General features: G+C 45.0%; 1 protein-coding gene across 2 annotated transcripts in view; it reads left to right on the top strand.

Moving 5' to 3' along the window:
- The first annotated feature begins 9,336 nt into the window (after positions 1–9,336).
- The window catches only part of CASS4 (Cas scaffold protein family member 4), a 124,328-nt gene continuing 108,353 nt past the window's right edge, over positions 9,337–25,311 (top strand). For both annotated transcript variants that reach the window (XM_069243606.1, XM_069243604.1), the window contains exon 1: positions 9,337–9,541. In XM_069243606.1, coding sequence (XP_069099707.1) covers positions 9,530–9,541 — 12 coding nt within the window. In that variant the 5' untranslated portion in view covers positions 9,337–9,529. The remainder of the gene's footprint in view (positions 9,542–25,311) is intronic.

The raw sequence follows: 25,311 nt of genomic DNA, 5'->3' as shown, positions 1-25,311 counted from the left end.
GCTTACAGGAGCGACCCACTCCCCAAACTAAAACATGGCCCCTGCCTCACTGGAACACCGAAGCCCCTTGTCCCTAGCCCCAGGCGGTTACCAGGCCTGAAGATCACCCTCTCTGCTCCACAACAGCACCACACAGCCTGGGAGTCGCAGCCAAGTGAGCCTGCCCAGGCCAGGGACGGGGTGGCGGCCGGTGGGCGCAGAACTGAGAACACAAGGCCCAGTAATAGCTGAAATCACTCTCTAAATTAAGGACATTCTTAGGGGCAAAGACACGACAAAATTGGCTAAGTTCGGGCGCCGCACAGATGTGCCCCAAGCGCTTCAGGGCAAAGGAAACACATATTTAGCTAAATTGGCTGCCGTGCAGTTGTGGACCCGAATCCAAGAGGGAGGTGAAATTGAGGAAATTGCACCGTCCGGACCCTTCGTGGAGGTTACATTTTAATCTATTGATCAATCAGCAATACATAGCTGACAAGTGGATCCCGGTCATGTGTAACCACCCGCATTGCATGATGGGATTTACATGCCTGCATTTTACAACCACAGAAAGAGTACAGGAATGCCAAGCGTTGATGTTTAAGAAGGCCGGATGGCTATTTGATTGACGTAATGCACCTGACATGGGACCACTTAGCAGCTCTGGCGGGGCAGCATATCAGACGAGGGTGCAGCGGTACAGGCAGCCATTGACGCAATCAACCAAGCAGGCTCTCTGAAAAGCAATCACGACACACGCTGTGGAAGGAGGAATCAACAGTACGGGTTATCAGATATCAAATCACCGGTCGGCGATGAATTAATTACCACCTCGGGATTTAACTGAGCAATCACCAGTGTCTGCTATCAGGGGGGCAATCACAGTGCCCCCTGTCAGCACAGCCAGACTGCAGGTTATACGGTAATGTACAGCGTTGCTGGCAGACGGTGTGAGACCATTGAGTATTTCTTGCCTTCTGCACTCAAGTTCACACCTCAGCTTATGTTTGCTCTTCAACCACTGGGGGTTCTCGACTCGAGTTAGAATGATAGGAAGACAAGGGACTGCCCTTGGAAGTGCTTAAATTGTAAATCAAAATGTGCCGGTGCCCAAAGCTCTTTCCCTGAAACAGGCGGTTTTTGCATTTAAATGTACGAGCACAGAATACTGGGTCAGCGTAATCCTAAAACCGTCTCGGGCCCCTTTGATCCATTTACAGCCACTCCATGCCCCTTCAGATCACTTTTGCAACCTTCTGCCTCCCCCGTTCATGACGCTTTTTCGTTTTTCTCTTCCTCCGTCTTTCCTATATGTGTCTTTTGCTCACCATAAATGCCTGATGCACAAAAAATAAGTGCCAGCCCTAAAAAAAAAGTGCCGGCAACCACCGGTACAAATTAAGCACTGGCCCTTGGTTGGATGAAGTGCCCACTGTTGCAGGGAGTGCCCATGATTGCAGTTAGTGCCCATGGTTGCAGAGTGCGCCCATGTTTGGTGAGTGTCTTCGGTTGCAAGGAGTGGCCATAGTTGTAGGGCATGACCATGTTTGTCGAAAGCAGCATGGTTGTAGGGAATGCCCCTGGTTGCAGGGAGTGCCCATGTTTTGAAAGTGCACATGGTGACCGGAAGTATCCATGTTTGGGGAGAGAATCGTGGTTGCAGTGAGTCCGCATGGTTGCCGGAAGTGCCCACCATAGTTGCAGGAAGTGTCCACTTTGGAGAGAGCACTGTAGTCCTGTGGAATGCCCATGTTTCGAGAGTGCACCATGGTTGCAGGGAATGCCTATGGTTGCTGGGAATGCCCATGGTTGCAATGAGTCCCCATGGTTGAAAGGAGTGCCCATGTTTGGAAGGAGCACTATTGTTGCAAGGGGTGCCCGTGGTTGCAGGAAGTGCCCTTGTTTTGAGAGAATGCCCTTGGTTGGAGGGAGCACCATGGATTCAGGGAGTGCCCGTGGTTGCAGGGAATGCGCATTCTGCTAAAGAAACACACCAGCACAGAAGTGCACTGTTGCAAAGACAACTGAGATGTGTAGGCTGAGCAATGAATATATGTATAGCTCACTGAGCCTTAATATAACCAATAGGGCTGGCTTCTGGGTGGTGCGAGCGGTGCGGCCGCACCGGGCGCTGACCTCGGGGGCGCTGTGTTTAGCAATAACTTCCGAAACTTGGGATTTAAAAGCGCCTACTGAAAAGTTCCTCGTGCTTCCAGCCTTCAGGAAACAATTAAAATGTCAAGATACCCCTTGTGATTAATGTTCCTGCTAGGGAGAGATGGGAGTTTTGTCTAGCGGCAGCTTTGACTCACCTTAAGGTAGCATAGAGGGTTAATATGCCTGCTGCAAATATAGGGGATATTTAGTAAAAGTGGCGCTGCACATAGTGCAGCGCCACTTTTCTTGCACCCTTTAGCGCCTCACTAATGCCACCATGTGTGCGTCATATTTAAAATACAGCACACCTTGGCGGTAGTTAGGGGACTAGCGTCAGAATTTTTTGACACTAGTCCGGCACTTTGCTGGATTAGCGCCATACATTTTGATGCTAATCCTGCAAAGCACCCAGAGGCCCATTGTAACCAGTGGAAACCACCTTTCAATGCCTTCTCTGAGCAGGAGTTTAAAGTGCTGGAACAAAATGACACAAAGAAATCTGACAGATTTATTTGCGTCATTTTTTTTTGGCCCGCTAAGGGGGGATGCCCCCTTTGCATGCATTATGCCTGGCACAGGCATAATGTAGCGCAAAAGGTTACAAAGTGGCGCACTGCATGCATTGCACCACTTTGTAAATATGGCATAGAATTTTTGGCCTTCTAATGCCACATAAGCATCATAAAATGACACTAATGTGGTGTTAGAATGGCTCTAGGGGCTCTTGAAAAAAGTGGCGCTGCACACAGTGCTGCACCACTTTTCTTGTGCCCCTTAGTGCCTCCCTAATGCCACCATGTGTGCGCTGTATTTAAAATACGGCACACAATGGCAGTAGTTAGGGAACTAGCGTCAGAATTTTTTACGTGAGTCAGGCGCTTTGCAGAATTAACGTAAAAAATTGGATGCTAATCCTGCAAAGCACCCAGACGCCCATTGTAGCCAACGGAAGATTCCTTTTAACGCCTGCTCTGAGCAGGCGTGAAAGTGCTGCAAAAAAATTACGCAATGAAATCTGTCAGATTTCTTTGCGCCATTTTTTTGGCCTCCCTAAGGGGGGTTACAAAGTGTGCCACTTTCTAAATATGGCACGCCGTTTTTGGCCTTCTAATGCCACAGCGTAAAAAAAAATGATGCTAATGTGGCGTTAGAAGCATGCTAGGGGCTCTTAAATATGCCCCTACATTTTATGTGGATAGCTGAGTGGATTAGTTAAGCCAGCCTTTACAAGTGCTTTAAAACACATGAATGTAGGTGAAAGGGGAGCGATGGAGAGATGAGGGGCACATTTGCCGGGTGGCAGTGAGTGAAACCAAGGAGTAGGTCATAGGTTGGGGGGTGCCAAAATAAACTGTCGCACAGAGCGCCACCAGTCCTAAAGCCGGCCCTGATCACCAATGTACCATTATTACATGCTCGCTGAGCTGATAGTCACACCAATCAAGGAGTGGGTGCGGATACTTTCAATTAGCAGTAGTGGTGCTCATTGGGCCTGTATTGGGTCATTGAAGGAGTGGGTACCCATACTTCTACAGTCTGACAGGACACTCGCTGAGGTGATATTGGCCAATCAAGGAGAGGGTTTGTATTCAGAGAGCCGCTATGGTTCTCAGCAACAAGATACTAAGGCAATCATTGAGTGGATTTGTAGATTTTCATGGAACGAAATTGAAGCATCACTGAGCTGATTTTCCCACCAATCCATGGATACACAGGTTTCCACAGATCAATATCCTTATCCAGCCAATAGTCTAAGGCGATATTGTTCCAATAACTGGGTGGAACCAACAGTTTCACTCTCTTCTCTTGAGTTTCTCAGGTTCAAACACCTATTAAAAAAGTTGCACTAATACTGTTTATAAAGAATGAATTGTACATGTCAACAACTGCTAATGTGTGAACACTTGTCCATAATCCGGAATGCAAATACAAACAGGAGACTTTAGGATCCCTCACCTTGCATCGGACCAATGTTTCAGCTTCACTCCCCGGCTCAAACGTTAGACCTGGAAGCAGACATTACATATAACTCAGATGACGTTCCAGCACACTTTTAGGAAACTTTTTTATTTGTAATTCTTTGTAGTCTAAGATGCGTAAACACATGAACCGAGAAAACAAAATGGCTGTCCAGACGGATGCCACTGTCAGGCCAAGTTGCATTCTAGTGTCCGATCTTTTCACTATGTTCGTAAATCACTTGCCTGAATCTTTTCAAACTTGGGATAAAGCGTGTCAGGGTTGCAAGTCTGTGAGATTAATGCCCCACTCCCTGACCATGTTGTTGATGGCCCCGTGAACCCAGAGTGACCCAAGGAGGATCCTGGACAGTCCAGTTTAGGTTGTGAGCCTAAAGGAACATTGATTTTTGGCAAACACACTGAAATCACACTTGATAACCAATAGTGCCCGTGACACTAAACCGAGCATTGAGTAGCCTATTGGAATACTATATTTAGGTATGAAACTTCAAAGGGGGCTTTGCATTGTTTGCCAGTACAAAGTAAAAGATAATTAGCAAGTGGATAGGTTATTCAAGTGCTTGCTGCTGTTCATAATCTACCTAGGCTGATGTTGCAAGCAGTGCTTAATTTGTGTTGGTGGTTGCAGGTGGGGGATTTTGACTTTTATTTTTTTGGATGTAGACGAAAACGTATTTATCATCATCGGCTTTTAACCCAGAACAGGGGAGATTAAATAAAAAGTGAAAGAAGGAAGAAGAGAAAAGTAACAATGGAGAGACAAGGGGAAGCAAACATTGCCAAAACCAATAGGTTTGGTGTCAGGCATGAATCGTTTGGCTTTGTCAATGCATGTTTGATGCCTCGTGGTTTTCTATTAGAAAATATAATTTTAGGGAAGCTGCTGGGGCCTTGTCAAACTAAAAAAATATCTAAAAGCAAAAATTATCCTTTGGTTTCAAAAAGCAGACATTAATTACCGCAGTAGACCCTGTCACTTACGGGAATTCCTTGAGTAAGGATGTGTTGCGTGAAAGGGAGGGATGACACTCAAAGAAGTGAAATTAGCCAAGAGCTGAAGTGAGCTGAGCCAATACCCCAGGTTGCGTACTGTAGTGAGCAGAAGAAAAATGTGAAAGGCACAGTAAGAGACCATTTGAAGAAGAGGGCTGAGTGAAAGCCCTTAATAGTATGTATATTATTCATATTAATTTAATAAAATCAGCAGGTGTTTTCCAAAAACATACCTAAAATGGGGATGAAAAAGCGAGAATAAGATAAAGAGACAGGAAGTGTAGGGAAGGGGAGAAAGGCAATAAACAGAATTAAGATCAGGCAGACTTAATTTGATAGTAAACACCTCTGGTATTCGGCACCACATGAAGCTGCTCCTGAAAAGGTAGAGCCCCTGCATTTATTTATATATGAATAAACACTAGTTACAAGAATAACTTGGGATGGTGTTTTAGTTTCAACACCAACCTAAGCAGGTGAAAGTAGGAGCACCGTAGGAGTGAGTTGGGAGCAGAGTAGGCGCACGGTAGGGATGTGTTGGGAGCAGAGTAGGCGCACGGTAGGGATGTGTTGGGAGCAAAGTAGGCGCACAGTAGGGATGTGTTGGGAGCAGAGTAGGCACACGGTAAGGGTGTGTTGGGGGCAGAGTAGGAGCACGGTAGGGGTGTTTTGGGAGCAGAGTAGGCGCACAGTAGGGATGTGTTGGGAGCAGAGTAGGAGCATGATAGGGATGAGTAGGGAGCAGAGTAGGCGCATGGTAGGGATGAGTTGGGAGCAGAGTAGGTGCACGTTAGGTGTGAGTTTGGAGCAGAGTAGGCACCTGGTAGGGATAGTTGGGAGCAGAGTAGGCCCACGGTAGGGATGAGTTGGGAGCAGAGTAGGCACACAGTAAGGGTGAGTTGGGAGCAGAGTAGGCACACGGTAGGGATGAGTTGGGAGCAGAGTAGGCACACAATAGGGGTGAGTTGGGAGCAGAGTAGGCGCACGGTAGGGGTGAGTTGGGAGCAGAGTAGGCGCACAGTAGGGGTGAGTTGGGAGCAAAGTAGGCGCACGGTAGGGGTGAGTTGGGAGCAGAGTAGGCGCACGGTAGGGGTGAGTTGGGAGCAGAGTAGGCACACAGTAGGGGTGAGTTGGGAGCAAAGTAGGTGCACAGTAGGGATGAGTTGAGAGCAGAGTAGGTGCACGGTAGGGGTGAGTTGGGAGCAGAGTAGGCGCGAGCAGAGTAGGCGCACAGTAGGGGTGAGTTGGGAGCAAAGTAGGCGCACGGTAGGGTTGAGTTGGGAGCAGAGTAGGCGCACAGTCGGGATGTGTTGGGAGCAGAGGAGGCGCATGGTAGGGGTGAGTTGGTAGCAAAGTAGGCGCACAGTAAGGGTGAGTTGGGAGCAGAGTAGGCGCACGGTATGGATGAGTTAGGAGCAGATTAGGCACACAGTAGGGATGAGTTGGGAGCAGAGTGGGCGCACGGTAGGGGTGAGTTGGGATCAGAGTAGGTGCACGGTAGGGGTGTGTTGGGAGCAGAGTAGGCGCACGGTAGGGGTGAGTAGGGAGCAGAGTAGGCACACAGTAGGGATGAGTTGGAAGCAGAGTGGGCCCATGGTAGGGATGAGTTGGGAGAAGAGTAGGCACAAGGTACGTGTGAGTTGGGAGCAGAGTAGGCACACGGTAGGGATGAGTTTGGAGCAGAGTAGGTGCACTGTAGGGGTGAGTTGGGAGCAAAGTAGGTGCACGGTAGGGATGAGTTGGGATCAGAGTAGGTGCATGGTATGGATGTATTGGGAGCAGAGTAGGTGCACGGTAGGGGTGGGTAGGGAGCAGAGTAGGCGCACAGTATGGGTGAGTAGAGAGCAGAGTAGGCGCATGGTAGGGGTGACTTTGGAGCAGAGTAGGCGCATGGTAAGGGTGAGTAGGGAGCATGTGTGTAGCCTGCCCAACAGGCAGGTGGGTGAGCTCTCTGCTCAGTTCTCTGGCGGAGTCGGTTCAAGGAGCAAAACAAGTGAGTTAATCCTCTTGCTGAACTTCAGAGGTTGGGGCTCTAAGTACAGTGGCCATTGAAGTGCATTCCATGTCGAACCCTGGTTGTCTGGGGATTTGCTCCCAAAGCATTTGTGATATAATTGGGCCATAACCAGCAGTTTTTGGGGAGATGAATGAGGCGGGTTTAAAAAAATATGCAAGCCTGGAAACGTTGACCTACATATTATGCTCCATATCATTAGACTGGCCCTTTGATCCTTTCAAGGTCAAATTTTGATCCTCTGCATAAAACAAAATGTATAATGACTAGTATGAGTAGGCAAATCAGTCTGATGAAACTGAAAACATAAAATATCTGCTCCCAGATACTTTTGCGCACTGAATCTATCAATGTGCTCTGCTAATCTGATGCAAGTGATTAGATTCTGTATTTTTCCAGGATTTCAGAGATCCATTGGGCAAGTTACAGTGCATTCCGCAGACCACTGACACTGCCGAAACTAACGAAATTTAAAGCTCTTCTAACAATTTCCATGGGTATTTTGCAGCTGCAAAAACCGAAACAAGTGAATTGACCCGCCTTTTCTCTTACAGATTCCACAAAAAAGTCGCAATGCGAAAAATTGTCAAATTATAGCATAAAGTTACTTGCTCCTACCTACAGAGATTTTCATGGATGTGTGGGTGAATGCACCAAGGACTGGCATTTATTTCCTCAATGAGAAAGTTGCAGCCATTTTGGCAACTGGCCACAGGCCTTTAACACTTGAGTGCAGAGAGGGGTTTCGTTGGACAGAGATGACCGGAACATATTTTCAAAGCTTCCCACCCGGCAGGTCTCTTATTTTGCAATGTCAAGATGTTCTGGAAAGAAACCTTCGTGCCTTAAATCGTGTCCACTCTCGAGAGTGTTTCCACCAAAATACAACAATCTTAATATAAACTGAAATGGGCGACTCAGAGGCCAGTAGGCCAGCCATCCACATGCTGTAGAAATCTGTGTGAGCCCTGCACCAAAGGCCCTATCCCCATCTCTCATCCTGCCGAGTTGAATAAAATGAACAGCTCCTAATAAGTAGGCAGAAGCAGCATAGGCAATATACACTTCTTTAAAGCCAAAATCCTCCCGCAGCAAACACGGTGTAAAGTGAGGCCTCGAGTTCTCACCACAGCTTTCTCAGTTAACCCAACTGCGTGATCGTGAACGAATCTCTTTATGTCCATGGACCTTTAGTCTACTAACGTGGCACATTGACATCAGTTAGAAACAGGATAACACGACCATTAACTCTACAAACACTGGACAGTAACATCACGCAGGCCTCTTCTGCGGCCCTAAGTGTTGACAGATCTTTTTCTATTTCGCGAATGTTTTCAATTTCTATTTCGCGCAACTTTTTAACACCTGCAAAACTTGGATGGGTCGGAAGCCTATTCCGAATGTGCCTTACAAGTGACCTGGGGTCATTACTGTCATTACTTAAGTAAGGGAGGCTTACTACTGATAAATTGGGAAGCAAAATATTAAGCTGTGAACCAAAACAATATACATCCAGACACGTTTCCACAAGCACATTTTATTTGTCATTCCTTTCTTTCTGGTCCTTAAAAGTATAGGTGGGTTATTTATTTATTTTTTTTTTTTGGGGGGGGGGGGAGGGGAGAAAACCTCCAGAGGATGGGGGGCGGATACCTTCTGCCCGGATAAGTCTGTGGAAACGTGTCTGCCACATAATTCAAACCATCTCAAAGGGGATGGGAACCGGGCCAGCCCTCCTGCAGAGCAGATGGTGAATTTGAATAGCAGAGCTCGGCGCTGCCTGCCCCCACTGACAGAGTCCTATTGACACTGTCCCCCGCGCCCCCGCACATCACCCCCAGCAGAGGCCTTTGCAGCTCCCAGGTTCCTGCTGAGACAGGCTGTGCCCACTGCGAGTGGAGGTGTGAAATATGAGCAGGATGAGGTCAAACGGTGCTGAAAGTCACACTCGTGCACATACACAATAGCCATACACGAGTGACACATTTGGCGACGACATCCGGCGAAATAAACGCTGCTGCTCCAGCCCCCAAATACACTCAACTCTTGTGATGACAACAGAGGGGAGATAACCCCCGCACAGGCTTCCCACAGCGCAGCTTCTAAGAACCACAGGAGCCAGGCCACGCCCTTCATTTGCATATAGATAGCGGCAGCCAATAGGGAGGCCGGCGAGGATTTATAGTACCATTAGGTCCATTCATTCACAAACCCCTGCAGTGTGTGCTCCGCAGCTCGGAGGAGGGACGGGGAGTGTCCCATCCGTGGTGGTCACATCCAGGCTGCCTGCCAGCTCCGAGGAGGGCTCGCAGAAACTTGAAGGGGAGCTGGGGTGCTGTGTGGGGAGCCTTCTGCAGCCATTGCTCCCCACGGACTATGCAATAAGCAACCACAAGACAACAACATGAAGGTCAATGTGAGTACCCGGTGCAGCATTTTTTTCAATTATTTCTTTGGAGTTTATATATAGCGCCTAGCCGGCATTTCAGTCGCACCCTACCGCTACACCCTCGATTTTATTAATCTAATGTGGAATTGAAAATTACGCATGATGTGCCAGCTGTTTTATGACCGAGAAGCAGTTCATTGTGGATAAAATAGTGTACATGTATCTTTATTAGTTACCCACCGGGGTTTTTCTTGCAGCCATCCATCCATTGCTGCTCATGTTTTTTTTTTTTTTTTTACATTTTTAAGCAGGATTTGGTTGCATAATTTCTCTAGTTTGGAATGTTTTTTACTTGACGGGCTGCAGCACGTGTTTTTCTGCCTGGCCTATTTCTGCTCCATCCCAACTTTATGTATTACTTTTAAAACGCAGGTTTTCGAAATGCAGGTCAAAGAGTCATGTGAAATTTGATGCAGCACATCACCCCCTCTTCTCTCTTTGAAATTGTATTAAATGTGTCTCTCATTGCTGTCGGTTCTCGAAGGGCTAAATTCACAGGCTAATTAATGTGCACGGACTGATTCAGTGAGATGTGATTTGAACAGCAGGTCTGTGACGCGTGTTTATGGGCAGCGTCTGGGTGAGAGGGACAATCTTTCACTGTATGCTACAAACACTTGTATAGCGCTTGCTACGCTTGGCGAGACGCTGAAGCACTTTGCGGAAGGGCAGCACGCTACTCTACCTAGTCAGATCTTCCTAATTTTCCCTCACAATTTGTTTTTTGTTGTTGTTGCCAAGGGTAATACTAAGTTATGTTGTTTCCCTGCAATGGAGCACAGGATGTTACCCCCTGCCAGTTTCAGAATTAATGTCTTTCTTTTCTGGAGTGTTGTAAGAATTCTTAGAAAACAGGCCTTTTTTGTGTTTCTTCACATCAACGAAAAGATGCAAAGAGGGTACCGAAAGCAGTGAGACAGGAACCCGATGCAAAAAAGCGAAGTTTAGAAGTTATGTGAAGTATGCGGTGCTGGGATAGCTCGGTGGGTCTGATGCCACTGCCGAGAACGTGTAGGCGATTCTTTATGTAATCTGTCTGAAACACCTTCGAATCTTTCAGGGCAAGTTCAGTTGTTCATCCTGCCAGGGTAGATAAAATACATTTTAGGTTACGCATCATTCCCGATTAAAGTCAGTCAGGTAGGCTTCCTGGTAGCCAGGGATAATGGTTGTTTTGAGGAGCATTGTGCAAAGTATGAGTGACAACCTAGTTAAACAGGTAACCAACCACTGAATGGGAAGTCTAATTATTGTGCTCACATAACCACATTGTGCGATCTTGGGCGAATCACTGATATGCCCCAGTATCTGGTTTGGTCTGTCTGCCAAAAAGCACTTAAGAACCCAATTATTTGTTTAGCTATGGCGTATAAGCTGATTTTAAATCTGCACCAGTAATAGTCCTAACTCTCTCGTTTAGCACCAAGCTTCCATTTGTTCGTAATACAGGGAGAGGGGCCAGAGGTGGTGAGTGTTAGGCTAGGGTGATGGTAACTTATTCGACTCTAAAAGCACCGCCCTAGCTTGCGCCCACTGGCTAGCCAGTCCAGCCCTGGGGGTGCTGTGTATATCACACAGCACAACTAACCAACTCAGTGGTACTCACTTTATTTACATTTTATTAACTGCAACTTGCTCACAATTTCGCATCAGATGCATTGATCCATTGAGCTATCTAGCTGGCCTAGAACCCAGGCCTTAAACCAGTCCATCAGTTTCTTGCTCGACTGATTGTTCTAGTCTTTGTCCCCCAGGTTTTGGCATATTACTCGTAGAGGAGGTAGTAATTCTAGAGAAACAATAAGATATGTTTTATGACCTATAATATCTGATTCCCCTAAAAAGTTTCACAACACTGTCTCGTATAACACTCGGGCTGCAGTGCTCTGTCTCCCCTTCGGTATTTTTACTAGAACCAGGCCTCTGCTCAGCTGTCATTTCAGTGTCCATGACGTCACCGCTCGGGAGGCCCAGCCCCTGCACTTCTAACAGGAAACACAAAACACTAACAGCTGGGAACAGTTTTTTGTATTTAAAAGGAAAATGACCACAAACATCTCAGGCTCTTCTCCCCAACAGGAAGGAGTCTTTCCATTAAACGTTTGCAAAATTCGAGAGGCCCCGGGAATGCGCTCAAGCCAACCGAGTCCATTTTTAATGAAACCGTGAAGTTTTGTTTACATTTTCCTTAGTGAGCGAAATGTCACTTGCACAGAAAAATGCATGAATTAAAGGAAGTGTGTCCTGCTTGGCCTCGTGTTCAGTACATGAAATAAAGCAAACCAACATTAATATCTGCACTGCTGGAAGCTTTGTGACATATTTTATGGAAAAGACGTGTGGATGGGGAGAACCTCTCTCTATTCTATTGCCACTAACACCGTCATCTTGGTGCAAGTGTGCATAATCCAAGCATGCTAATGCTTCTCTGGATCATGTCCAGCAAATTAGGCCTCTTAACGAAATTCCAGTTGGCCATTTACAACTGCTTTATACTGGCCATTTGGCAAATGTGTCTTTTGGACTTTGGGCTACACACGCACATCGGCAAAAAAAAATAAAAAAAATTGATAGCCTCGCACGATTTCCAACTGAACTAACCAGACACCGTTACACTTACATAAACAATATCGATTCTCCGTAACAATTCAGCAGATGTTAAAGAACCGATTTGCCACCAGAGGGGTTCAGGGAAATCAATTTGCAACTGCAATGTGAGCCTGGATGAGGATTTGAGGTAGACTGAGGATAATGTAGATTTTGGAGTAGAACCATTGGAATTATGTGATGCTGCGGCCTTGGCATTTTCCGCATGATTATGAAGTAGTAGCATTTGCCACATAATCAATCAACTGCTGCATAACTGCAGATTTTAACAAAAACTGTTTCTAGCTCAAATTATCAAAAGTTTCTAACATGATGAAATAATACCATCAACAAATATACTACATTAGGGCACATAATATAATTTGCCTTTTCTTGCTGCCTCATGTAGTCAACAGGGGCGCACAATTGGGTCCTTCCCTGCCGCATATTTCTAGTATGTAGCTTTGCCTCTTATTCCAGAGCACAGCCTGAGGCCTAACATCTTGCAAGCACAACAGTGGCTGTTTTTTTCTGTATAATTAGTAATTCACCATATTTGACTCATAATCCATCATAAATTCTATAAACTGCAGATTTAAAAAAATATATATTACTAGTGTCAAGGGATCGAAACTAACAAAAAAAGTACGAGACCTAGTATTGAACAGTTACCCAGTCACCTTACACTTGCAGATGCCTGTATTTATGTCTTTAAATGGTGCTAATGAGTGACGGCGTTTGCCTTTACAGTGTTAATGTGTGTCCAAATGATAAAGTAGCAATATACAGCCAAACAGTGTGCTGCATTATGCTACATAGATCTCCTTTTCTTGTTGAATAGATTACTCAACCCTGCCACATAGTTTGACCCTCCCTTGCCACCTAATTCTGTGACCATGCTTCTTGTCCTTTTGGGAGCCTTGGGGTTAGGGGCAAAGCCTCTGGGTTTCTGTTTCTTCCAATAAGGGAACTGTTTAGTAAGTTTGTGTTGTGGACTTTCACCTAACCTAGTTAGTGGGATGAGTTCCATCTTCAGGATGTGGATTATCCCATCACAGGGGCCCAGTAGGGTAGGAACGAGGCAAGCTTCTACATAATAGGGTAGAGCATGATTAACTTATGGTCATAGATGTATTTTTCCCCCAGTGTTGGGTCCTGCCAATGGGCGATTGTGTATTGTGGCCTGTATGAGCTTGTTCTGTGGATCTTGTGTATGTAGTGCTTTGGTCTTTAGTTATTCATGTCATCTCCCAAAATCCAGTTCTAACTACTTGTGATTTTGAATTAGCATATAGTTTGTTATTGAAAGCCAAGGCCAAGAGATTTGTCATATGGTCAATTCAAATTGATTAAAGAGTTAGTCATTCCTTAGCCCTGCTTTGGATCCATCAATGTAGACTTCACCACATTGTAACTGTTTTCCACCTCTATGCCATTGCGTTCAAACTAAGGTATCTTAGTGGCATGAAATTCCAATAATTGTTTCCGGTGGGAATTTTAGAACTTCTTAGAATTTCCTTGGAAATAATCAATTTGTTTTAGAAGTAGGAATACTTCATACTGAAAATAATATTTTCTAGAGTGGTTTTGTGGGGTATACAGTATTTTCCCATATTCTCCTGGCAGGATATATAAAGTTCACGAAAGCCTTCATGTCAGTTTGAAAGAACCAACGGTGAGTTGCCACTAGGACGAGACATGGCAAAACAGCAGGTGCAATAACAACATAAAGAGACCATGGACCACTGAATGTGACATCCAAATCCACCAGTGTGCTGGACATACACTTCTGGGCCGCAGTAGAAGTACCATATGCAGAGTACCTCCAGCTGGAGGAGGTCATCTACTACCCAACAATGTCACCAGCGTTGCCTCCATGGTGGAACCAACAACTCCGTGACACATTTTTCCCAATTCTATGCAGGAAGCTTTGCAGAGTTTGCCAGAGGGTCTTCCACCAATGCTTAGAAGTGCATATTTGTCCCACAGTATTCATCGTCTTGGCGCCTGTTCTCATTGCCTCATCATAAACTGGATAGCCAATAGGAAAAAATGGAACAAGTTGGCAGGCCAGTAACTCTGACAAAAAAAGCAGTAGACCCCGGCCAAAGTGAGTGACAAGTCAAGCACAAACATTGAATGTGTTTCACGTCTTCAACCATATATATTTCACTGTCAATGCTCTCTGCTTTTAGGGTAGTTATGAGTGTGACGGCGAGTGAGTAATTCTCTTGTGTAAATACATATAGTTCACATGTTTTCTGTAAATAATGTGTGCCAGAGCACAGAGCCAAGGGCTCAGTAGTGGGATATATAATATTCATAAATAAAAATGTATATTTTCATCATGTAGTCACTGTGCACTAGTTTGTGAAATTCACCTATAACCAAGCAGCACATTGTTAAGCCTCATCTTAATTTTTTTTTTGTTTTAGTTTACCAAAATGTACAGTTGTCTTGGAGCCTGCCCATTGGTTGCCTTTATTGTCACTTTCATTTGCATGCTTCTTATATGAGGCCTTCCTTCCACTTCATGTATTTATTCATCCCCTGAATCATAGCCTATTAGCTGACTTGTGTCCTTCCACTGCTCACTACTGGAGAGCTACTTTTCCTTTTTAGTTGAGCACTCCATGAGAGTGTATGTGTTTTCCAGCTCTCACCTTCATGTGCTTCTCCCTCCCACACCAAACAACTGATGCGTATTGTTCTCTCAGTTGTCTGCTGCTTGCTCTCTCTTTCTCGTGCTTATCCCCTCGCTAAACTCCACCTCCCTGGTGCTCCATGTTGCTCTACCCATCATGTGCTTCACCCTCCACTTTGCTGTTTGCTGTCTCCCTTGTTTTCTGCTTTTTCCCTCCTCCACCCATCCAACCGTTGCGACCCTTTTTTTAATTATTTAATTTTGTTGGACGTCAAGGAAGCAAATTGCTTTCATACTAGTGAAAATTAATTTAGCTATTTACCGATCCAGAAACAATTGTGCCTACAAAATGACTTTTCGCTGATGCTGCACAGAATTGTCAAACAACACTGGCTTTGCCAATACTTGTTTCTGGGTGTTTTTTGTTGACAAAGAGGCCCGGTAGCAGTTATTAAGAAAGTCGTGGTGATTTTGCTTTTTAAGACAGTTTACATTCTGCAGCATCATCTGTTGGTTGCACATTTTGACCTCCCTCGTAGTAACTGATTGGTGGCGTGCTTGAATTTCATCAGCTGTTCATATTTGGACATTTCTGAAGCTTTCCTTGGCCAGTCAACCTTTCCGGAGGGTCTTCAACTGCATTTTAGTAACGTTTCATCCGTATGAACTAGAAACACATTTTCTTTTGTTTAAAATCTGCATATTGTACAGCAGACGATGGGTTAGGTGGCAAATCCATAATTATGCGGAAGGTGCTGCTGCCTATAAAGCACAACATTGCAGTGGCCTTCGGTGTAGGTCACAAACAACGCACGTACCTATTCCGAAGCAAATGTTAAAAAAATAAAAAAATAAAAGCTGGATTCGGTTCTCAGCTTGGGTTTCTCTGATGTGCAGGGCATGCAAGCACTGACTGCCTTTCATGACCGGCTCACGACATCATTCTTAGCTAGGCCTAGCACAAGCAGCTCGGGGCAATCTTTCCTTTTGGAGCCCCTCCCCCTTCGAGCCTCATTCTGAAGGACGGTCCTGGGGATTTATCGGCTCCTCGTCATCCAGTGCGCGCAGAGGTATGCGGCCTGTTATCTCATCAGGTGCTCGAGGCCTGCCTGTGAACACTGGTGCACCGTCGACTCTTTGTCCAGGGCTGCAGTCGGCGTGTCCTTATCTGCAGACTGAGGAGGGGGTTGTGTTACACCTAATCTGGCCAGTTCCTTTGTCTGCCTGCTCCCCTAGGCGTGTATAAAAATCCCTTTTAAAAGTTAATTAACTAAATGGTGATTGTTGTGTTCCCTTCACTCGTAAATACTTTGAAACACTTTGGAATGCCTCAATCTCTCGAAAATGAGCCCCTTGAAAGAGGCAAATGAAACACAACTGTAGACAGAAGTGTCTGTCAGAATTGGGCACCCCTGTTTGAAGTGTAATGTTCGCCTGTTTTTTTCTAGTTCGGCGCAATTCATTGTTTAATGGTCGAATTAGTCTGCATTGTTGTTTTGCACTTTTCATCATTCTTAGTGTTTTTGGTGCTATTTTATGCCGATTGGTTAATTTATATTTTCTGCCCTTCAGGGGCCATCTCGAAGCTTTGAAGGGTGAAGTGGCTTGTTTTACACTGTTCAAACTTTCTTTTGATTCTTAGTGCTTTTTGAGTTAATAAATTGTGTAGTACATTACGCATCATAGCGTCATCTAAAAGCTTTGAAGGGTTGTGATGATTTGCTTTGCAATGTTCCTCATTCTTTTGATTGTGTTATGTAATTTGTAAGTGTGTTAATTGTATTCATATATTTTCCAAAGATCACACAATTTAAGTGGGGAAGTCGTGATTTATCCAGGTTTTCTGGTTTCACTCTGTAGAGATCAGCCAGTAAATAGGTATCTATTTATCTTGCCTTACGTAAAGGCTTTGTTTTTAAAAGTTTTTAAAATACAGCACGAACTCGACCAGAGGGTATTTGAGTGCTTTACATGAGCACCAAGTACATAACTCAAGGTCATGTGCATTTTAAAAGGCACAGGAAGATTAAGTGATTTGCAGAACGTCACAGGATGTTGAGTAAATGCCGAGACTCGAACCTGATTCCTGAGTTCCACATTCTGCAGCTCTGGTTGTAACACTACATCCCTTGTTCAGGGAGGAAGACAGAAGCCATATGAAAGTTTGGCTCGTTATGGGCTTGAGGTAACAGGGCCTTAGCTGAGCCAGCGCCAGGTTTCAGGCTCGAGCCTGGCTCACTCTTTCGGTGGTTTACCCACCTTGACTACATAGTACGGCCTTAACTACTATATAAGCCTCCAGAGCATCCTGACCCAGCACAAACACCCACGCACAACTCTCCCTTAGGGTTGGGTGCAATGCCCCCCAGTCGCCATGCAGAAAAGCCACTCTGCTGGTGATCCACCACATCTTTAGATGAAAGAACCAGGGGTCAGTGACAGGGATACCACAACCTACCCACTGATCCATCAGTACGGACACACAACCCATTAAAATGCAGACATGCACCACTGAAATGTGACAGTGTGTGTGGCTCTATTATGATCAAGCTGGCCTTTGAGGCCCAGCTGGATACATAGCCCAAGTGGCAGTACGAGTGAAAGAGGTGAGAATATCTCTTTTTCCAGAGATTAATAAAGCAAGTTGATGGCTAGTGTTTTCAAAACAACATCCATTGAAGTTAATAGCGGCAACAAGACACCAATGACTAGATCCAAGTTACAAATGGAATCAACAAGAATTGTCTTCATAGCTTTTTGTCAAAGATCCAAAAGCCACATACCAACCATTAAAACCAGGAGAAACTGGAGTATCCACCAGGAACCGTTCAAATATGTTGCCTATGTTCCTTCCACTGACCGTATTCATGGCAGCCAATAGTGAAGAACAGTGGGGTCTGCATAATTCCCACCACTTCTTGCATATCAGAGGAGGGCCAGAGAGCCTCTCAGCCCTCCTTGAAAGTAGAAAGATCTTGCCATTAGAGCTCCCTCTCTGTTTTCAAAGACCACATGTTTTTCAAACCTCTTCCATGACCCAGATTTCTCACTTGATACACCAAAAGAGGATAGAAACCAGAGATTTAGAATTACATTTTTAGGTTTACCCAAGAGGCCGCTTTATCTGTGCACCAGTGTTGTTTTCTTTTTTTAATAAGGACTGACAAAGCCAATTGGTCTGGTTGGCTGCCAGATTTTTGGCTTTGTCAATGCTTGTAACATTATGTCTTGGTGTTTGTAAAGCTTTTTATTGGGGAAGTTGCAGAGACCTCTTCAATAAAAAATAAAAAAAATTGCCAAAAGTAAAAATATTTTACTTACTTACGCCTACCATCCTTCCTGTGGTATAGGCCATCATCCAGGACTCAACAGCCATCTCTATCTTGAACTTTTGTTTTAGTCTGACTCCAGGTGTAACACATCTTCCTGCAGTCAGCCTTGAGTCCTCAACACCAGGTGTTTCTTGCCCTTTCTCTTTCCCTTTTCCATTGATGATTCCAGGTGAGGGCTTGCTTGGTGGAGTTTGATGGAGGCTTCAGACTGGTGTTACCTCCCGACTCCCAGCATCTTTTCATGATTTCTTCATGAGCACGGAGTTGGAAAGTCTGCTAACATAGGTCTTTGTTGCTGATGGTGTTTGGACAGCGGATTTGGAGGATTTTTCTCAGAAGGGTGTTGATGACTATTGGGACTTTGCTGGAGGTGGTCATTGTTATCCTCTAAGTTTCTGTTTCGTACAGAAGGACACATTTAATGTTGGTGTGAAAAAGGCTGATCTTGGCTTGCAGCGTTAGGTCCTTGGAGATCCAGATCTTCTTTAGCTGAATAGAGGCAGCCCTTGCTTTGTCAATTTTTGCCTTGATGTCGGCATCTTCACTGTTCTGCTTGTCTGTGACACTGCTCAGGAAGGAGAAGGCCTTAATCTCTTCCAGTGCATTGCCTGCAGTTGAGCTGGCCAGCCTTTATGATTTTGTTTTTTACCCTGGGGGTGTTGAGGCCAAGTTGTGCTGATATCGCTGCCACTTGTTTGGTCTTCTCTTGCATCTACTGGTGGGTATGGTAGAGTATTATTTGGTCTCAAAAACAGACATTGACTTAGTAGTCCCTGGCACTGAGGGACCTTTGTATGTTGGTCGGCTCCTTCTACAAATGGGAGAATGCTGTCACTCACAGTGAAAGGGCTGAAGTGTGCTTCCCCATGCTCTATGCTGTAGAGGGTGGAAGAAAATGTGAATCACGCTATAAAAGACCAATGGCTGAAGAAGGCTGATTGACAACGTCCATAAGTAAGTATGGAATACATATAATTTTAATAAAATTAAAAGGTCTTGGCTAACCTAATAATTATAATAAAAATACTTACACATATACCTGTTTATACACAAGAGCTTTGGGTCAGCCTGCTTCATCCACTTGCCTTTTCAACTGATATTCACATGTTGCTTGCAACTATCATAACATACATTATTTATCAATGGTTTATTGCCCTTCCCTTGACTGTCTGATCACATTCGAACAGTCACATGGAGGGCATTTCAAAGCCAGGGCTGTTGTTTCTGGACTGCTGAGTCACTACTTTTTTAAATATATATTTGCCAATTTTGCACATGTTACCTGTTTTTAATAAAACTAATCACATTGCATTCTTGCCAAGCCCAGACCTATCGCTTTTGCCAATTCGTGCTCTTCTAAGCAATAGTGACAGATGCATGAAATGAGATTCCCAGATCATTCAAATGTACATGGGCCTTAAGATAAATGGGGACCGAAGACCAACAATCACTCTTTTTTTATTGTGCTTGGGTCCAAATAATCACATTAGTGGTTTAATTTGGAAAACTCTTGGTCTGGAATTTTAAATCTGTACTTGTGCTGTCCCCGTGGACACCTCTGCTCGTGGGTCAACGGGATTAAACACTTTCTCATCTGTATGTCGAACCAGTGGCACAGTGAAATGTCTCTGGTGGGTGACGGTGAATTTAGCATCCTTCCCAAGACAGTGCAGCAACCGTGGAAAATCTTCTGCTAAACACAATAAACACTAGATTTAACCAGACTGAAAATGAGACCTCCATGCCTTTGACCACATAGTCTACACTACACGTCCGTGTCCAAAGGCGCTAGGCTATAGCTGCGGAGCGTTCATTTAGAGTCTCAATGGATTCTGGGAGTTGTAGTTTTTGTTTGATGTCATCGAACCAGCTGCAGTGACCTGCCATATTGCACTGTTTAGTTGAGAGAAGGCCGCAGCTGCTCTGAAAACATGTGCCCATGTAGCATGGAGTTTCCCAGTAATTTTACACTTACTCTAAAAATAAAATTCTGGTACAGTCTCTCCAGCACAATATGAACCAACCCCCCTTCACTCTCCCTCATGCATGCACCTGAACCTTCCTCTTCATCACGCGAGAAAACGCTGTTCACACTCTGTCAGAAATAAGTCTAGACACCGACAGACAGGGAGATAACAATTCACTTCAAAAGGCTGTGCTTTGAAGCGTAAACAAAATGCGAATAAGTATCAGCAAGAAGAACCGCAAAACATGCTGATGTTAACAGTTCTAAACAAAAGATACAACGGGACCCTTGACCTTGATAGTACACATGGAATATTGCTCTGCGGGCCATCGAGCAGGCTCTGCAAAAGCTCGGTGGGTGCAGCGCCGTGGTAACGATGCCAATAATTGAGTGCAGAGTGGAGAAAGGCGCTACTACACCTTTTAACGTGTCACGCGAACAAAGGATGTGAGAACTTTCAGTGGACGCTGACAAATGATAGGCCTACGAGCAAATGCGCGGTGACTGGACGTGTGATGTGACGGACTCCGACAGTTCCTAATGCACCAAGGCAGCAATCCCATTAGTGGACGTTGATTGGATCTCTTTCCTGCCCATCCGGATCAGGCTGAGAGGCCAGGCACGTACTAACAGGCGATCAATAGGTGACAGATCATGTGATGCAAATTCCGATCTGGGGTCAGGCCGGAATCCATTTGAAACTCGCACATGGCCCTTTGCGGTGGGATCGAACTGGATCGAACAGGCTTATTTTCTGTAGCTTTTTGTGCCACGTGAATGAAGTAGTCTGGTGCACTCTGTGATGCAACGAGGTTTCTCATATGTAGTGTGCAGTGGTTCACTTGCCAAAAAAATGGCAGGGGCCCACAGATTTTCTTAGGAACTTCTACTATCCAATACCGAGGTTCTCGAACTCCTACATAGATTAATCTTCATTCCACCACACGCCTCTATCTTCCACCACCTTGTACTCCTGCCTCTTAATATTTCTGGTGTGGATTCTCTTTCATCACGCCTTTCTTTGTTTGACACGCCGTTTTCTTATTTTTCTCTGCACCGTTCTTTCTTTCATCCTTTACCCTTTCTTTCTCTGGGTGAAACTATGATGATGAAAAATAAATCCTGGTCCCTAAAAGTGAGTGCTGACAGCCACCACCATCAACCGCCAGCACACACTCAGCATAGTTTGCGAGTCATGCGAGCTGAAAGGGGAGACCTCCTCTTCTATTGGGGAGAGGGTTGTTTCCCGGAGCCAGGCCTCGTACGGCTTCTCAATTCACTTAAAAGATGAAAGCCATCTGCCTGAAATCAGTGTGCCTTAAAGGACAAGAGATATAGTGCTAAGAACATCAGTGCAGGGGTCTGCAGCACTTGTCATCTCCACTTGTCACCATGGACATTCATCCACAGTTGATACAATTAACGGAAATTGACTTTTTGCAAATCTTTTGTTGTTCGGAAATTGGCAATACACGTACTTGGGTGGGCACGTTAAACCCAAACGTGTGCGCTCCTCTGCGCATCCAAGCTTCATTTCTTTGTCCCTCACCCTTCCTCCCCGTATCAGTCCCACGGCGCTTCCCCTCGGCAGTGACTTGCAGATGTGTTTGTGGTCACGCCCGGAAGTGCCGAGCCCCCTTCCTTCCAAGATGGCTTCCCAGCCCGGCCTCGTGCAGCAGCAGCTATGGAGCGCGCGGATCGCCTCGTCCAATCAGGCAGTGCTGTACTATCAAATGAACTAGCGTTCATTTCCTGGAATTGGACTTAGTTCTGAGACACATCTTCCGGCCGTCGAATGAGAGGAGCAGAAAGGGAGCGGGAAGGACGGGGGCAGAGGTTTGCAGGCGATGACATGGCTACAGTCTGCATGTCTAACAAATTATGTAATGAGTAACGGCTGATGACAGACGTACATTAAAGCAAATGAGACTAATTTGTTGTGAGCAGACGTGTCTTCAAAAAAAGAATGCCCGGCTTCATTTTTCAGTGCTCAGGGCACATCATCTTCTAAGATAACAGCACAGATGAAGGAGAACAAACTGCAAACCTCCAGTTGACATATAATACCGGATAGCAATTTCCTGCCTGCAATTTCAGCAAATAAAGGAAAGTTGGGTAGAGGAAGATAACATAATTTGCCGAGGATCACAGGCTCTTGAGTAAGTGAAGGACACCAAGACTATAGCTAGGTTATCTTGGTTGTACAGCCAGCGAGGTAAAGGCTAGTAAATAACAATACAAATCAGTACATCTGTCATAAGGAGGAACATGGAATCGGGCCTCAGTGAGATGGACACATCCAAAGCCAGAGCGGAGTCCTGTACTTGAGGTGTTTCCTAAACTCGGAAGGCAGAGGACTATTCAGCGATGCTGTGGATCCAGCAGTGATTCTCTGATAGGGACCCTTGTGAGAAGAGGCGCAATCACTAGATTGTGTCTCTTTGACCTGTAGCCGTAGCCCATAGAGAAAATAAATGTGGCTGTCTGTCAGGCCATGAGTCTCCTTACTGGCCCCCATACCCTGGCCCTTCTACCTCCTTTACCTCTTCTCTTGTCTCTTCTGCTCCAGCTGCACTTTTGAGGAGATGCCTAAAGTCAGCTAACCACAATTCACTCCATCCAACTAGTTTGTTCATTCTATTTATTGGGCATCCTACTTCCCTATGTTTGTCAATCTCTTCTGGTCCTAATCAGCACTGTGAGGAGCCCTTCGTGTGGGCTAAATCTGAGAGGTAGAATAGTTGAGGGAATTCTAGCAACAGACCTGTTCCCGGACCTAGCACTTCCTTCAGACATCTGACCATTTTTTGTACCATCCAAGTTTAAGTCAGGCCCTCTGACACGAGTGACAATATTTTATTAATTCTCTCATTTCTAAAGCCAAATATATACTAAGAATTGTCCTGGAAATATGAAAGTGTTGTATCTGTGTGCAATTGTCTGTAAAGAAAAATCCAAAATCATGGTACCAGGGTAATTGCAGTGGTGGCTTATTGTGAATATGACTAACAAGCCTGAATAGTCCTTGCTGGAAGCCCATTTAACTCAGGATTGAATATCGAGACCCCATTGATTATCATGAGACCCTGAATTAAACTCTTTGAAGAGTGAAATTTAAATAGTATGTGATAGCACATCAGGATTCTGAAGTCTGTGTCTCATGGACTGATAATGACACCTCCTTGCTTGCTCCATAGACCTGTGTGAGAAAAGGACCTTAGAACTGGATGCCACTTTGTTGAACTTTTGCTAAAATTAAAGAAATCTTATGATTGGTTTGTTTTAAAAAGTGACTCAAGACAATTTTTTTGAGATCCAATAAACTTTCTGTCGGGGATTACCAAACGCCTTGATACCAATCAGATTAGGTGCACTAAAAATGCTTTGGGTATTTTCGAACACTAATTTGGAGATAGGAATTGCTGTCCAACCCTTGGCCGTGTTCTGCCTCTTGTCTCTCCACATGACTGTGTAAAGTGAGCTCACACGTTTAGAAGATATATATATTTTAGAAGTAGCAATTGACTACAAACAACCAACGCTGGTAGTTGTAGGTGATAGGCACCAGGATTCACTAGAGGGGACCATGATTTATTTAGCATCATCATTCACTTACGAGGAGATAGTCTAAAAATAGATAAAGATATAAGAAGTGAACTAAAGGAAAACAGTGGCAAAGGGATAAAGCATCAATGATAAAAAAAAAACATACAAAGTGAGATAAAGAGACAAGAAGTGCCAAGTGATGGACGAAAGAGGTAAGAGATGGAATCAAGACTAGACAGCCCAGCCCTGGTATATTTTCACAAGTCTCCACAGTAAAGTGGTGTTTTGAAATCCAGCGTATTCCACCAACAAACCACAAATAAACGATAGCAGCTCCACAGACCGCGCATTCCGTTCTGCTAGCCCATGCGGCTGCCAAAAATGACGCTGCGGCGGGGTTGCGGGCAGGTCTATGGGAAGGAGAGAAGATGCTTCTGCAGGGAACGCTTTAGAGGACAGGCAAAGTGTGGGAAAAATGAGTACTCCCTCCAGCGACGGTGGTGCTCTTCTGAATTTTCCAGGCTTTCTCTGGTGGGGATTGAACTTGCTCCACAGGCCTCTGCATGTTTTCCTAACGCAGTGAATTTGTTGATCTCTGGCTGTCGTATACATTTGCAGAAGACTGCGGATGTGATGAAAACAAGGTACAGACGGCGCGGTATACAGAACTCAGGGCCTTCCATTTGAGGCTGAGCTTTCCCACACCGCCACTTCCGCGCTGCTGGTTATCCACACATATTTAAAGTTCATCTAATAAACCCCCGACTGCTCGACGCAGCTGGGGGGATCAGCGGGTCAAGCTCCGAACTTCCGGTCCCCTGGCCCTCCATGAGACAGGAAACATTTCCCATTGATCGAAAGAGCAGATACTTCAAACTGGAGCCAGGAAGTTATACCAGTAGATGTGGACTCAGTTTCACGACAAGAATATAAAACAGCTTTATACAAAAAACTGAGAACCACAGTACAAACTGAAATTCTGGTGTGGGAAAGTGAGTTTAGATAGATATTGCTTTTATTGGATGTTTTGGGATGCCCCTAATATGAAATGCTTTTGGAAGTGTTACGGCTTTGGCTGACCGGTTATCTTGTTCAAGTAGAGTGACTAGTGGGATAATTTTGTTTATTCATGTACCCTCTGCTGAGTTTTATGTCTGACCTGTAGATCACTGGTTCGAATCCTTGTGTGGTATCTTTAGGCTTTGATCCTTCAAAGTCGATAGAGTGAGAGACATTGAACAAGGTAACAAACCATATTTATACGGTGCATATGTGCAGTAAAGCACTATTTAAATACAGTCATGGCTGGAGTGGGAACACAAAGCAGCCCAGGCACATTTTATTAGACCTGTCCCCAATAGGAGCATAGTGAGCGAGCGAGCTCTACAACTACAATGGGTTTTGTTGAGGTGGTGGAGGATTCCTTATCTCTTATAAAATCTGGGAAAAACTAGAAAAAGCTGTGCATTCTACAACACATTTTTCATTAAATGTTCAACTGTATTATTTTTCAAACATAACAACTGATGACCTTACAGTGCACCAGGATACAGCAATGTTTATTGGGGCTGTTCACTGATTCCCTCACCCTCACCCTCTAATAGTGCCTCTTATCTCTCCATAGCTCCTCTCTCACATGTATTTCATTTGTTTTATAGCGCTT

The sequence above is a fragment of the Pleurodeles waltl genome, chromosome 7 (assembly GCF_031143425.1).
Source record: "Pleurodeles waltl isolate 20211129_DDA chromosome 7, aPleWal1.hap1.20221129, whole genome shotgun sequence".
NCBI classification, from domain to species: Eukaryota; Metazoa; Chordata; class Amphibia; order Caudata; family Salamandridae; genus Pleurodeles; species Pleurodeles waltl.
Note: the sequence above shows the minus strand (reverse complement) of the source record. Positions and strands in the feature narration are given on the sequence as shown.